Source organism: Cladophialophora carrionii (genome assembly GCF_000365165.1).
Source record: "Cladophialophora carrionii CBS 160.54 unplaced genomic scaffold supercont1.3, whole genome shotgun sequence".
NCBI lineage: Eukaryota > Fungi > Ascomycota > Eurotiomycetes > Chaetothyriales > Herpotrichiellaceae > Cladophialophora > Cladophialophora carrionii.
In genome coordinates this window covers 1,588,426-1,603,091 of record NW_008481828.1, presented here as the reverse complement: position 1 = coordinate 1,603,091, position 14,666 = coordinate 1,588,426, and the positions used below count along the sequence as shown (strand labels likewise).

At 56.0% G+C, this 14,666-nt stretch overlaps 6 protein-coding genes across 6 annotated transcripts; 4 read left to right on the top strand and 2 right to left on the bottom strand.

Moving 5' to 3' along the window:
* Positions 1–101: 101 nt before the first annotated feature.
* G647_03972 (uncharacterized protein) lies at positions 102–1,277 on the top strand (the record flags this gene model as incomplete). Its single annotated transcript, XM_008728317.1, has 1 exon — positions 102–1,277. The coding sequence occupies one exon, from the start codon at positions 102–104 to the stop codon at positions 1,275–1,277; it is 1,176 nt and encodes a 391-aa protein (XP_008726539.1).
* Positions 1,278–2,503: 1,226 nt separating this feature from the next.
* Positions 2,504–3,927, bottom strand: G647_03971 (uncharacterized protein; the record flags this gene model as incomplete). The annotated part of the gene is made up of 8 exons (XM_008728316.1): positions 2,504–2,562; positions 2,609–2,778; positions 2,831–2,862; positions 2,920–2,960; positions 3,015–3,083; positions 3,134–3,161; positions 3,212–3,468; positions 3,528–3,927. The coding sequence occupies 8 exons, from the start codon at positions 3,925–3,927 to the stop codon at positions 2,504–2,506; spliced, it is 1,056 nt and encodes a 351-aa protein (XP_008726538.1).
* Positions 3,928–4,964: 1,037 nt separating this feature from the next.
* G647_03970 (uncharacterized protein) lies at positions 4,965–6,261 on the top strand (the record flags this gene model as incomplete). The annotated part of the gene is made up of 3 exons (XM_008728315.1): positions 4,965–5,063; positions 5,136–5,347; positions 5,460–6,261. The coding sequence occupies 3 exons, from the start codon at positions 4,965–4,967 to the stop codon at positions 6,259–6,261; spliced, it is 1,113 nt and encodes a 370-aa protein (XP_008726537.1).
* Positions 6,262–7,300: 1,039 nt separating this feature from the next.
* Positions 7,301–8,673, bottom strand: G647_03969 (uncharacterized protein; the record flags this gene model as incomplete). The annotated part of the gene is made up of 2 exons (XM_008728314.1): positions 7,301–8,415; positions 8,493–8,673. The coding sequence occupies 2 exons, from the start codon at positions 8,671–8,673 to the stop codon at positions 7,301–7,303; spliced, it is 1,296 nt and encodes a 431-aa protein (XP_008726536.1).
* Positions 8,674–9,921: 1,248 nt separating this feature from the next.
* G647_03968 (uncharacterized protein) lies at positions 9,922–12,682 on the top strand (the record flags this gene model as incomplete). The annotated part of the gene is made up of 2 exons (XM_008728313.1): positions 9,922–11,018; positions 11,071–12,682. 2 exons carry the CDS (start codon positions 9,922–9,924, stop codon positions 12,680–12,682), a joined length of 2,709 nt encoding a protein of 902 aa, XP_008726535.1.
* Positions 12,683–13,304: 622 nt separating this feature from the next.
* Positions 13,305–14,564, top strand: G647_03967 (uncharacterized protein; the record flags this gene model as incomplete). The annotated part of the gene is made up of 1 exon (XM_008728312.1): positions 13,305–14,564. The coding sequence occupies one exon, from the start codon at positions 13,305–13,307 to the stop codon at positions 14,562–14,564; it is 1,260 nt and encodes a 419-aa protein (XP_008726534.1).
* Positions 14,565–14,666: the final 102 nt, after the last annotated feature.

Genomic DNA, 14,666 nt, shown 5'->3' with positions numbered 1-14,666 from the left:
GTGGTACTGGCCGCGGATGCAACTTCAATCTCGGTCTCGGTCTCAGTGCCAGTCAAGGCAGGGCTAAATCAACAGCGAACGTAAGAACAAGCGCAACAAAGATGGACTCGAGCCTCCACCCCCTCCAGGGCCTCTATCGCCCGAATAATCTCAAAGGTCTATACTACGGTGCCAATGTCGTGAAGAACCATCTACTCGCAGCCCTCCCGACCAAAAACTCCAAAGCGTTCATCATCACGGGCTCCTCCCTCGCGACCAAGACCCCGCTGATCAAATCGCTCGAGGAGCTCCTCACGCCGACCCACCACGCCGGCACGTTCAGCAACATCCGCGAACACGCGCCCGTCGCACAACTCGACCAGGCGACCGAGATCGTCAAGCAAGACGAAACGATCGACACGATCATCTCGGTGGGAGGCGGTTCACCCATCGACTCGGCCAAGGCAATTGCGTATCGCGTTAACGAAACGAGCACTGACAACAAGAAGTGGCTCCTCCACATCGCCATTCCCACCACGCTCAGCGCCGCCGAATGTACAGCCGCAGCGGGCTACACCCGGGCGGACGGCGTCAAGACCGGCATCGCCCACCCCAACACATACCCTCAATACATATTTTACGACGCCACCTTCGGGCTCCACACGCCTCCCAGCCTGTTCCTATCCACGGGGTTCAGGGCTCTGGACCACGCAGTCGAGGCGCAGTATCACCCGACGGCAACATGGATTCCGTGCCGGCTCCTCGCCCTGAACGCCGTTGGCGAGTTATTCCGCTTGCTGCCGAAATACAAGGCCGATCCCAAGGACCAGGACACCATCACGGGCTTGTTCCTTGCCGCGTATGCGAGCTTGGCGTTCTTTGGCCTCAATGTTAGGGGCCCGTTGGGGCTGAGTCACCAGCTGGGGTACGCGCTGGGGAGTCCATACGGGATCCCTCATGGAATCACGTCGTGTTTGACGCTGGGGCACGTCGTCAAGCTTATGGCGCGGCGGAGCGCCGAAAATGCAGAAAACGTGGCCGCTATCCTGCCCTACACTGGGGCCGGGCAGAGGAGCGGCGACAACCTCAAGGACAGTGACGCTGTGGGGGACAAGATCCTCGGCCTTGTGCAGGAGCTGGGCTTGAAGACGAACTTGACGGAGAGGGGAGTGGGCAGGGAACAGTTGGACGTCATCTGCGCAAGGGCAACGGGTGGGTTGACGCCGGAGAAGGAGAAAACGCCACAGGACGAGGAGACATTGAACGCGGTAAGAGCTTTGGTGGAGAAGCTGTGGTGATCCCGTGGCTCCTAGGGAAGAAGCGGGATGTTGGTCCATGATACATATCCGTTGTCACCGTGGTATCGTGCATTTCTAAGCGCATGTTTTCTAATCTATTTCAGATGAGGTATCATCACGGCCACTATTTCTCGCGGCGATCTGTAGTTTCTTTGCTTCGGCCCTTGTCGTCGGCAGCTTACGGTCCTTTAAAGCGGCGTCACGTCCCTAAGTGGCAATACTGGCATGATGTAAGGACCCTGACAGCGACAACGAGATGTCTGTACAGGATCAGAGCGCCACTGAAGAATCCGGGCCACAGCCTTCACAGCGACACGATATCGAGAGATGTCCGGGCCCGCCATGCGGGCGACAAATACCTGAAATACCACCACTTGTTCCTGGAGGTCCAGATCGCGGAGGACACTGCGTACCGTGTACCTGCCCTTTCTGAGGATGTTGGCGACCACGACCCACTAGGAACTCGACCCAGGCTCGGTTTGTATATTCGAGAGTTCGGCTCTGCCATCTGCGTCACGATGCACTGCGTCCCGAGTCGGTCATCCCGGTAACTCCATTTCCGGAAACAATGTAGCGGTGGTCGCAGATTCCGTGATATGGTAGTCCCACAGTACCGGGGTATGTAGGTAATGATAAGCGTCCACGTCGTCCGAGCTGGTCGCGCGGGCGTGGTCCGATCATGGAGCCTCGCACAGACGTTAATTGGAAGAGGCCCAGCCCCGTGGATCTTTGAGTCGTGGGCGCGCAGGGTGGAAGGGGACTCGACGCCAGCCGCCAAAGTCGTCCGGCTAACTAGCTAGCTAGCTAGCTCGCTCTTTTTACAAAGATCCATGGCGTGGCTTCCACGGCATGAGTTCCAGCTCCTCTAGAAGTGAGGATGAGGGATTCGTTCCGACTGTCGCAAAGGCAGCCGAGGGGCGGGAGCAGTATCAGCTGCTGCTGCGTAAGGTGATGTTGGATCTAATGTGGATGTGAAGAAAGCGGTTGATGGGAGGGAATGCGCAGATAAAGAACAAGGATCCGGAACTGTACTCGGTATGAAAGTCCAAGAAAACAATGCTCGTGGATATGATCCCCGCTGTGTACGTAGCGCTTGTGGTTGACTCAAAGTCGAGATCTCCTTACATTAGGTCCTCACTGGCCCGCAATGTACGCTGAACAGCACGCAAAGTACAGTGTACCAAAACAAAAATTCAATTTTGGACGACATGAGCACCGCGACTATCTTACAAGGACGCCTTGAGTTGTTGCTCTTCCACAGGTTTCACCTCGACCAACAGCTTGCCTAGAACATGTGAGCAATGTCATGCTTATGCCAGGGTTCGACTCACCGGTGTTGACGCCATTGTACAAATCTCGGAGTGCATTCTCCGCTTGAGCCAAGCCGCCCTTGATGATGGTTTCTTTCCGCTTGATTCTGCCCTCGGAAAGCCACTGCGCTAGATCCTTCAAGGCGCGAGGATACTCCTTTGCGTAGTCGAAGACGATAAAGCCTTCCATGCTGGGACGCCATCAGCGTCGGGATGCAAATGTGCAAAAGGGCGCAGACTTACCGTATGCGCATGGATACAATCATCAGGTAGTTCTGCGTGCGCGCCGGTTAGACTGCATGCTTTAGAAGGAGCTGGGGCCATCATCCAACCTTTGGTCCTTGCGGGTTTGAGGAGTTGTACTGGCTGATACCTATAGAAATCTGAGCACGATTCGCCGAGCACATGGCGTTGGTGGCATATGTACCTCCACACATAACGAACCGGGCATGCGGTTTCGCTCGGCTAAGCGCCATATCCAGGATTTCTCCACCAACTGCAACCACAGTGAGTAGAAGACACCGAAGTAGCAGGGGCATCACTAACCGTTGTCAAAGTACACGTCAATCAGGTCCTGTGGGGGAGTCAGCGTCCGAGGTGACCTCAAGCTTGGCCAATACTCACCTTCGTCGCGGCTCTGAACTTCTTGAAAAAGTCTTTGTCTTTGTAGTTCAGGGCATCATCGAATCCCAGCTCTTCCTTCAACCATCGGACTTTGTCGCTGCTACCAGCAATACCTAGCACAGTGGCACCCTTGAGCTTGGCAATCTGGCCGACGACGCTACCGGTAGCGCCCGCAGCTCCGGACACGACAACAAAGTCGCCGGCCTTGACTCTGCCGACGTCGATGATCCCAAAATATGCCGTAAGCCCCGTCATTCCTGAAACGCAGAAGTCAGCGTCAGGCGTGCGGCTTTGAATCAGACGACGCGGTGGATACCCAAAACACTCAGCCCATCGGTCAACCTCCCGCCTTTCGGCACCACCACTCTCTGCAACTCGCTGTCCTTGAGAATCCTATATTCAGTCCATCCCGCCGTAGCCGTCGCATAACTGCCAGCCGGAAATTTGGACGACTTGCTGGCCTTGACCGTCCCGATGGCTCCGCTTCGCATGATCTCTCCGATCTTGACGGGCGGAATATACGATCTCGTATCGTTGAGCCAGCCCCGCATGGCAGGGTCGATACTCAAGTAGTTGGTCTCGAAGAGGACCTCTCCATCTTTCAAATCACTGGCCGACGGGGTCGGGTTGTCGGAGACAAGCTTGAACGTCTCGCCTGGGATGATGTTGTCTTTGGGCCGTTTGGCGAGGATGACTGCTTTGTGGGTGCGTGCCATGTTAGACTGCTTTCCAAGCTTGGGATTCTCCTACGGCGGGTTGAAGGCAGCACCGTCTAAGAACAGTGAGCAGGTTGGCACTACAAGTCTAGAGAGAGTGGTCCAACTGAACTAAAAGCTTCTGTCAGAATGACCAACGCTGGAAAATTCCTGTAAATAGAACGTTGGGAGGTAGCATCAGGCGTTTAGTGATCGACTGAACTGAGTGGGAAGTGCCTCGGCTTGAACCATGTGCGCGGGTAGCCTACGTCGAAGCACCCGCGTGCACGCGCAGGGTACGGTCAAGCAGTCGCTTGTCTCTGTCGCGTGCCCTCGGTGACTGCGCGTGCTCAACGTACAGAACGCGTCAAGGCGTTGGTTTCTCATGTCTTTGGTGCCTTTGGGTTGACAGCTTAGCAAGACCGGCGCCCTGGTGGTTGTGAAGGGGCAGGTGAGTCGGCTCCAAGTGGCCCTCCTCAAGCCGGGGCAGATGGTCAGGGGCCCGCAGCACGACATTGCCGGGAAATGAGGGAGGACGCAGTTCGAAGAGATGTGGCCGTCGATGAATGCGTGTCGAGGACGACGGCTGCAATATTCGATTTGGAGTCGCAAAATTGACTTACAGCTAGCACCGTGCGAGGAAGTCACAAGCCATGATACTTGGATTCTGGAGGTTCGCTTGCGATGAAGGTTGAACCAGGTACTGTTGTCAACTTACCTTCCAATTTACGGACCGAGACCATAAGCCAGACCACTGCCGTTGACGATGGTATACACCGATAGGCTTACCCATTACCATTGCAGCGATTACACACAGCGGACTGAGCGCAAGACTGGAAGAAATGTGTGCCTTTTGACGTGCAGTCTACCCTTGGCGGCACGATCTGCCGTGTTGGCCGGTGTCGGACATTGACGCCGACGGTCGAGACGCGGAGTCGGCAAAGCATCGTTTAGGCTTTGTTCCTGCATCACAACGTCGAATCCATTTTTGCCGGTCTTCCTCGTCTTCAGCATCAGGGCCGCCTACGATAGACTTCCGCGAAGACTTTGTTGTTGCAATGGCAGGAAATGCGGCTCAAGCGCATGGGACAGCCCAGGGGGTAGACGACCAAGACATTCCGACATATACCATTATCCAAGCCGACGGTCTCTATCCTGTACTCTCACACTCACACTCCACTCGCCCTACTCTCCAGCTTCCGTGCTCTGACTAATTCTCTAGAACTTAGGACGACATACTGGAAACCAAAATCTTCACCGAAAACCCACCCCACGCTTACAAGGTGAAGTACCTCCAGACAGGCTTATTCCCGACAGGGACACCGCTGCCGAAACCGTGGTCGACCATCCCGCAAGAACTACGAGAGCAGGTCGACGGGATCATGGTGCTGAAAATGGGCTTCACAGCAGCCGACGTGGCCCTGTTTCCTAGGCTGAAAGTGTAAGTCCGCTCCGCAGCTGTCGAGGCCAATCTAGTGCCATGTACCCATCCCTCGTATAAGTACGGAGTATGCCCTCGGGCGAATGACCCAGCTGAAAACCCCAACCCACAGCATCGTCCGCATGGGCGTCGGCTACGACCGCCTCGACCGCGTCGCACTGGCCAAACATGGCGTCACAGTCTGCAACGTCCCTGACTACGGCACCGCCGAGATCGCGGACCACGCGCTCTCGCTCGCCCTCTCGCTCCGGCGCGGCGTCCTATTGCACCACGACCGCCAGCGCCAACCGTACCTCTACCCGTGGATGGTCCTCGAGACGCCCCTCGTCAGCCGCATCCAGGGCGCCACCTTCGGCATCCTGGGACTCGGGCGCATCGGCACCGCGGCGTGCCTCCGCGCCAAGGCCTTCGGGTGGAACGTCCTCTTCTACGACCCTTACCTTCCCAACGGCGTGGACAAGGCCCTCGGCATAGAGCGCACGAAGGACATCAAGGACCTATTCCGCCGGAGTACGATGCTCAGCCTCCACTGCGCGTGTACGCGCGAGACGCGCGACATGGTGGGTTGGGACCTCCTGAGCCTCATGCCCCGGGGTTCCATCCTGGTGAACACGTCGCGCGGAGAGGTGTTGCAGCTAGATGCCGTGGAGCGGGCGCTGCGCGAGGGCATCCTCGCCGGCGCCGGGCTCGACGTAGTCCCCGAGGAGCCGATCCCGGAGGACAACGTGCATTCGCTGATCAGGGCGTATCGGGAGAGGGAGGAGTGGTTGGTCGGTCGGCTGGCCTTGACTTGCCACACGGCGTTTTATAGTCCGCAGAGTTTTGTGGATATACGGGTCAAGAGCGCCCAGACGATGCGCGAGGTCCTAATCGATGGGCTGCAAAGTAATGTGATAACGCCGGATATGTTGTAGAGTGTGCGCACGTGGAGCGAAGTGGCACCTGGCAGTGCACGGCGTAGCGTGGGCTAGCATAGGCGGCATCGCGCTCTTCATATACTCAATGGCAGTAAGAGTGGACAATTTTGAACCTGAGAAACCAAGCTGCCATGACAACCAGGATACTCTTTTGGCTTTTCGATGCTTTTCGCCCTTCTGCACTCGATACTCAATGCCTAGAGACGATCGCCCGTGTTCAACTACACAACGACATGCTTATGTACATATACTGTAGGACCGCACACACTTATCTACATATTTCCTGGCATTCATATCCGTCGGAGCTTGTCACAGATACCAATGCAGTGGGCTCAGAAATAGGGTACGAGCAACCTGACGGACTATTGATGGACTATTTTTATCATGATAGTAAGGTCGTGCCCGAACATCCTCGCCGAGACAGTGAAGAAGATTATATTTCCTCCCCAGAAACTCTGCGAACGTGCTTCAGCCTCATCCCATTCTTAAGTCTCCGCCTGTTCCCTGGTTTAGAGACCGCTGTAAACTGTCCAATCGACTAGCCTGGCCTGCCGGGGACGTTTAATTCTCGACGCCGACAAAATTTGCCCTGAACGCCATGGCCATAGAGTTCGTCGGCGAAACGACCAAGAGGTTACCAAAGGGTCAATTTCTCCAAGATCTTCGTTCTTGTTAGTCGACGTATCGATGGAACGAACCTGCATCTCATCCAGGGACGGACTAGGTATCGGCTGACTGTCACTGTCGCTTTGTCCGGCTGAGAGCGACAGAGGTGCATCTCGTCAGATCAAGTTGTCATCCCTTGGCGATCATGGCATCGAACTGAGGCGGATGGAACTTGTTGACAGCAAATTTAGGAGATCAGCTTCAGAAGCTTGCCAAACATGACGATGCCAGCTATGCTATGATGGGAGCTTCTTCATAGGCTGGCGATAGACGAAATGGGATGGGTCCTAGGCCATGAACAAGACCTCGAAAGGAGGACGCCTCCATGGCTGAGTATTGTGCTGAACTTGCTCGCCGTTCACCGCTTGCTTCACCCTGTCGTTGCCATTGTGACTGTGGCATCGCCCATCCGTGTCTTCTCATCCCCGTCTCCACCACCGTTGCTTGACGAGGACTGCTTCGATTCGGCCTCTTTCCTCCTCTTGTGGTCTTGCTTGATTGCATCAAAGGTCGCCTGCTCGTGGTCCCTGATGCCACTTGGAAAGAAAGTCCCAACCATGTTGAAGCCAACCTTCTCATACCTACGTTCGACCTCGTAGAGCGTATCAATGACCTTCGGACTGCCATATACGCCAACATAGTCGACCGGCACGCCCAACGCCTCTGGCTTCCTATTCCAGCCAGCAACAAACATGTTTTGCAGGATGCCGATTCCACCGACCGCGATCAGGAACCAGGCATCGTCGATCAGCGCTGAGCTTGTAATAAGGAGCAAGACCCACAAGACCCCGAGCAGCGCATAGATCAGACGTGATGACATAGTGATATGCGGCGCATCGACATTGGCAAACCCGGTTGCGAGGTCCTCGAGATCCAGCCCACGTCCTTTGCTGTCGATGAGGATTGCGTGCTGCGCGCCATTCCCTCGCGTCAGAACAAAGACCTTCTCTTTGCCGTCGAGTTGGCGACACGCCCACTTTTCCACCTTCCACTGGGTCAGCGACCCCGTGATGAAACAGAGGGCTATAGCAGCGGCGGTGATCAGCAGCACGCCCCAGTCTCCGTACAGCCCGCAAGGTATCGCGGCGACGCCGAGCTGGACGAACGAGACGCAGATGCCCGACCAGTAGAGGATGTCCTTTCCTGGCTTTCCAGCGGTTTTCGTGGCGCTGGCTTCCCAGAAACTGACAACTAAGCCCGCTTGGACGCGTTCGGGCACGGGCTTTTGAAGCTGAGGATGCTTCTTCTTCTCAGCTTCGAGGTCGTACTGGCGAGCAGACTTGAGGACTCTTTCCGTCTCGACCTTGATCTCATCCGTCATCCACCAGTGGTAGTCTCGCATGATGCGGCCTAATACCCACGACCCATTGCCACGAACGGAGCCGTTCTTGCCGTTGATAAGAGAGCAACCCGTGTCAGCATCGGGCATCAGTTTATGCTCTCCGATGGCCGAGTTGACAGCCGATGTTGCATAAGACACCCATCCTAACGGAAAGTGAGTACCACCGCAACAACGACGAAGACGGCAGAGGCGTCCAAAGACTTTAAGATCACAAACGTACCGAAGGAGAATGCGACGGGGGTCAGTCTACCGCCGGCTAGCTGCGCCAATGCCTTAGCGACGACATCGCCGCCGAGCAGCAGAAGAATCGTGAACGCGTAATTGCTCGGGCTCTTCCATTCGTCGCGGAACCAAGTGGCAGGAATGCCGGCGTCGAACGGGCGGCCTGGGACGGGGCTCATCTTATCGGGCTGTTCTCGTGGTTAGATTACCAACAGAGCTGAAGCATATCTCGACCAAGTCATAAGGCGGGAACGGGATGTGCAGCAGACACAAAGACGACAGATGTATACGGAGGATGAGGGAAGCCCAAATCATTACTTAGGTACACTTGGGGAGCACCGTTAACACGCCACGCCCAGGCCGCCAAGTCAGGGCTGCGAGTGTCCAAGTTAGGCGTGCCCGAGCCAGCCCCTCGAGCCCGTTGTGGCATAGCCTAACGGTGCTCCGCGCGGCAAGTTCCCTGCGACCATTTTCAGCTTGATTTCACCACTGTACGGAGTATCTTTGGCGAGCACAGCTCTACACAGTATTTCCTGGGAGCCTGGCTTCATTGCTGGCTACAGTCTCGGCCACCCTGCACACGAAAAGTAAATGGTTGTGCAGAAATTCTCCTACACTGGGAGTGCTGCGATTCGTCCGAAGCACTGGTCAAAAGGTGAGATGCACGTTTACTGCGTCTTGACTAAAGTTTGACAAGTTTGACAGTGTTTGACTCAAAGCCGCCTGGGGCACAGCCCGGGGAAGTCGTGTTCGGGAACGCCGCGCCCTGCTTGCGCCAATGATGGATGGTCTCGTCCCTGCTCTGAGCTTCAACACGGATTCCTCACGTGGAGGGCTGAAGTCGTTTCCTCCTCCCTCCACATCCTGACTCGAGCTGAGAAGGCCATAGCGAACGACGATCGTCCTTTTGCGGCGTGTCGAGCACCTATTGGCTGGTGAACGGGCAGCATGCACATGTAAACAATCTGTTCGAGCAATGTCTGCCAGGAGGAGGAAACGTCTTCAGATGGAGTCGCCAGTGGTAATCGTATGAGTGGACGCCACCGAGTACGCCATCGACCTGTTTGAGACTCAGGCGTGGAAACGAGGTGTGCTACACAACGGTTATCACGGCTGGCTCGCGACGGTGTTGCGAATGTCTTGACAAACCCCAACGGGCCTCATGTCGTGCATGAACCACACACGATGAGGGCTGGAGGTCGAGCGAGGATGACGATGTTGGTGCAGGGGGCTGAAGCGTGCCCATATGCGACATTGCCCAAAATGCAGCTTCAGTCGTGTGTGTCTTAGCAACGGGGTAGGCTACATGCCGTAGTTGCGGGCTTTTAAAGATTCGAAGAAAGCCCGAGTCCAACGGGCGTCTCGTCAAACCTCTCCATCCCCAAAGGTTGCAAGTCGAAATCCCCTGTCACAGTCACCGCTTTGATATGGATCACCTTGTCCTGCCGGAGGGAGTGAAACCCTGGATCCAGGTGGCCTACGAAGGCCAGGAGGATACATACTACGACAAAGACCGTGGAAATTTCTTTGACTTCTACAAAACAAGAGGATGGACTGCAGAAGATGTGAAATTCCAGCCGAAACCCTCCGAAAACCTCCTTGGAGGAGTCGTCGAGGGCGAAGAGGAACAAGCTCGCTCAGCAGCAGAGGTTGAAACCTTCTTTCAGACCTGGCTCTTCTTTGGCCTTATCATAGAGGTGTTCGCACTGAGCGATATAGCAGTGACGACCCAAGACTTTCTGGTTCCGAACACTCTGAAGACGGTCCACAAGCCACAGAAAGCCCACCTGATCACGACGGCGAAACTGCCCTCCTTGATTGCAAAATGGCGGCAGACCAGCTCCAGAGACAACAGAACCTTTGGCGAAGCGATGAAAATGATCGACTTCGTCGGGGATATTGTCGACCATCACTGTGCAGGGGGCAAAGACCATCGGTCCGTCCACCAATATGGCAAAGTTCTGTGGCCTCTCAAGGACGAGGTGACAACCTCCATCATAGCCGTGGCGTCGACGCTCCGAAAGGCGGCCAGACAGATCTACAATGTGACGGGAAAAGAAGAGAGATGGCCTGTCACCAACTCGCGAATCCTCTACCTACGCATTCAGCGGAAGTGGTGCAAGGCAGATGCGGCGATGATCATGGAAGATCTTGACATTGACGGCCAGTATTACATTGCCGCTGCCGAAAGCCATTCGCTCGAGTCGCTGGATAGCCATTACGCCTGCACAGACCATTCTTGCGAAGCCAAGATTAGCGACGGAACCTATGTCACCCAACATGCCGACGGGTGCGAAGCCCACGATGACTATGAACCCGAACCCAAGTTCGTAGGACACCGGATTCCGGACTATCAGAAGAGTCCCGCTTCGCTCAGAGATGCGGTGAAGCATGTTTTAGATGCTGGGCACCTGCCTGTTCTCAGATGGGACTACGAACAGAGGGGGCTTGCCACCTACGGACACGAAAGATTCACCTACTCCGGAGAAGGCGCAACGCCACCCTATGTTGCCATATCTCATGTGTAAGCTGCTTCTTGCCCAGTTTAGCTGGAGTCTTGCTGACTACTTGGACAGCTGGGCCGATGGCATGGGAAACCCGTTCGACAACTCGCTGCCATACTGCCAGTTCGAAAGAATTCAACGGCTGGTCGACGACCTTTGCTCTAACCACCTGCCCGAGAAAAAGCGCCATACAAGCCCAGGCTTTTGGATGGATACGATTTGCTGTATAGTGGGCGTCGACAATGAGAGCAAGAAATACAAGAGCAAGAGCATCACGTCAATGCGCGAGATATACCATGACTGCGTTGCCGTATTGATCATCGAGCCATGGCTTGCAGCAATACCTACCACCGCGCCATTTGCCGAGATAGCCCACCGAATTTACTCCTCTGGATGGTCAAGAAGGCTTTGGACCCATCAGGAGGGTTTCCTCGGGAGGGACGTCTACTATCAGTTCAAGGACAAGCCACTCAGCTTCGCCGAGGTGACGGAAGCAGCGAGGGAGTACGAGCGTAGGATGGGAGCGAATGGGTATCCGATCACGTTCCCCTACGCGGCGGCGAGCAAGACAAGCTTCTACTACACTGGCATCAAAAACATCATTGAGAACATCCGTGAAGGCCGCTTTTCGAAGGACGACCGGTGGATCATCTACCGGCACTTGGCTGAGTCGCTTGGCCACCGATCCACAACCAATGTTGACGACGAACTGCTTTGTGTGGCGTCTGTCATTGGCCTTGACGTCGGAGACTATCTCAAGCACAAAGACGCCGAGGACAACCGCGAGCGTACGGCGGAGCTACGAATGCAAGCCTTTCTTGAAGAACTCGGCCGCTTCCATCAAGGGATTATCTTCAACAATTATCGCCGCCTCACCACTCCCGGCTTCCGTTGGGCCCCAGTCTCCCTTCTGGGACATCGGGCCTCTGGCCTGGGAGATATCGACGGCTCGACTGATTCCAAGGTTGAAGATTACAGCACTCTGCCCATGGACGACAAGCACGTTGAGCTTGAATCTATGGGACTGAAGGTCAAGATCAATCTCACCAAGCATTTGACGAAGACGCTTGGGCTTAACAAGCGATTCGTGTCTATCGTCCTGAACGACAAGACTGTGAAGCTGCCCACCGTAGGCCTTCCGGTCGACTACCCGGGCTACACCATCAAGTTCCCTAAGGGCTCGGGCCTCACGATCGATATGGCCGAACGCCGGTTTGTTCTGAAGTACTCTCCGATCCCAAATCCTGTGCCGGCCGTCACAACACCACCGCCGCTCCCCAAAGCACCTTCATTTGGGAAGGTGCCCACCGTCAAAGGAATCCGTGGCTTTGGCAAAGCATCGGAACAAGTCAACCAGCAAGTCGAGAGGGCTCAAGTGGCCGCCAATAACCTTGCCGAGACTGTGACATACCAGTACGTCGTCTATGTTGCAGAAAACGAGGTGAAGTGGGAGCATGACCGGGCCTATGCAATCATCCTCCAGCGACCGCTTGGTGACTCGGCCAACCAGGAGTTTCTCGCCATGATAGGCCTCAATTCAATCGGGCCTGGCCCGCGGACCTTTGTGCAGTCGCTCTGTTCGGCGGTTGTGCGTCTTGTCGGTCGATACGACTCGTACAAAGTCACTGCCGGACTGGACGTAGTCGAGGTTGGGAAGCCAAAGACGAACTGGGTGATCACTTAGGCATCTGGTTAGGGATTATTGATTGCCTCCTGCCAGCTTCTCTGCTCCGATCAGAAGTACCCGTAGGTACCACTAATAGCACACAATGCTTAGGGTTTCCCACCTTCTTGGGCTGCAGCGACAATGAGCAGGGTGAATCTGGGAGCTCCACGAGGACGTTACTATGAGCGAGGATATAAATACATAAATACATCGAGAATGATTCCTGCATAGACAAGCATTCGCAAGGGCATTGATTCTGATTGCGCCGTCGTGACCTTCGCTTCTGCTGGTCTGGGCAAATGAAACCCGGCCACGCAGCTCCATCTCAAGATCCCTTCAACTACGCTTCACTCTCGCTGCACCTCGTCGACGGGCTCCTCCAATCCATCCCCGTGCGGAACACCTGATGCAGGTTACTTCCATGCTCACGGCCGGGCTGCAGGCTCGTCGTTGGCTCGATTGCATCCTCTGCATGACCACGCTTCCTTGCCGTTGGGTTGCAAACCGGATGCCACACGCAGTCATCAGCAACCATCGTCTGGCGCAGTCCTCCCCCGTTCCCTCCGTCTCCCAGGTTGGTTTCTTGACGCATTGATGATGATGATGTTGATGATGTGTTGTTTGTCTTGAACCTTCAGCCATGGATGCCCGAGTCGACACGCTGTCGGGCCGCTTTGGCGGGCAATGGGCCTTTCTCTCCACGCCGCCCACTGCTGGATCACGGTCTGTGCCACACTCGTCCAGCTATCTACGAAGCGACCGCAGCAATATCTCGCCGCTGCCCACGGCGCTGCACTTCAACCAGCTCAATGCTTCCCGGTCCAGCCTCCCGCGGCACGCCCACGCCACGTCGGTCGGTGATCGCAGCTCAACTACCACGATTCCCACTCACCCGGTCCTCGTTCGAGTCCACTCCGCCGACCCCATCTTGCAAGTTCGACCGACGAGGCGGCCGGCGAGACCCCGTCGCAGGCCTAAAACCGGGAGCATGGACCTGCCGGCCGAGGAAGAGTTCAGCATACGAGGCATCTTGGCGGCCATCGCAGAGGACATCGAAGACGACGTCGATGCAATAGCGGAAATACTCGGGCGGAGTCGGCTGGTGCTGGCAGATCAGCATGAGAGTCACATGCCTCCACAGGGCGAGATCAGAGCTATAAGCAGCCCGTTGCAGGCCGTGGCAGAGGCGAGCGCGAGCAATGAGAGGCTGGCCGCCGCGGTGGACGACGTCCTCATCCTACAAGAAGATGCCAGCCTCGTCGAGGGAAGCCACACCGGTTCTGCGGCGTATGGTCTGCTCGAAAGGCTACAGATCGTGCCGGCCACGCGACGGATGAGGAGTGAAATCCCCAGGACGGTGGCCTCGAGACCCGCCACAGCGTCTGTCCGACACTATTCTGCACCCCCGGTCCTGCCTGTCGTGCCGCCGGCTGTTGAGGATATGGGAGTGTCTACAATTACTCCGTTGCCACAGTCATCGCGGCGGTTACTGCAAAGTCACTCGGACGGGGACAAACTGCAAGACTCCCAGCCAAGGACAACAGATGCCGTCGTGGCGGAAACATACCTATCCGCTGCGGCAAACGCGGTCACCATATCTGATCCGCCGGTCGTCTCTGAGGCTGGTCGACACTATCCCCTGTACAGCTACGACTACAGTGAGCTGTTCGAAGGACCGATGACTCCTCCTCCGCCAGCCCGAATGACCTTTCGTGAAAGACTCCAGTCGTTTATACCGCACATAGATCTGCCGAGTCTGGTATCATGGGTCCAAGGACATGATACGCAGGTGATCAGCGCGGAATCACAGCTTCGAGAGATTCTACACAGACAGCGATACGTGAGGGGCCCGAGAAGCCACCAGGGGGAGATCGTGGAGAGTCCGGAGATGTATGAGTGAGGCCCTCGGCTACATGCACGCGCAAACGTCTGCTCGGCACATTTACAGAGAAGCCCACAACGTGGTTTCACGGCTGTTGTGACGTTGGCAAACGCCCATGGG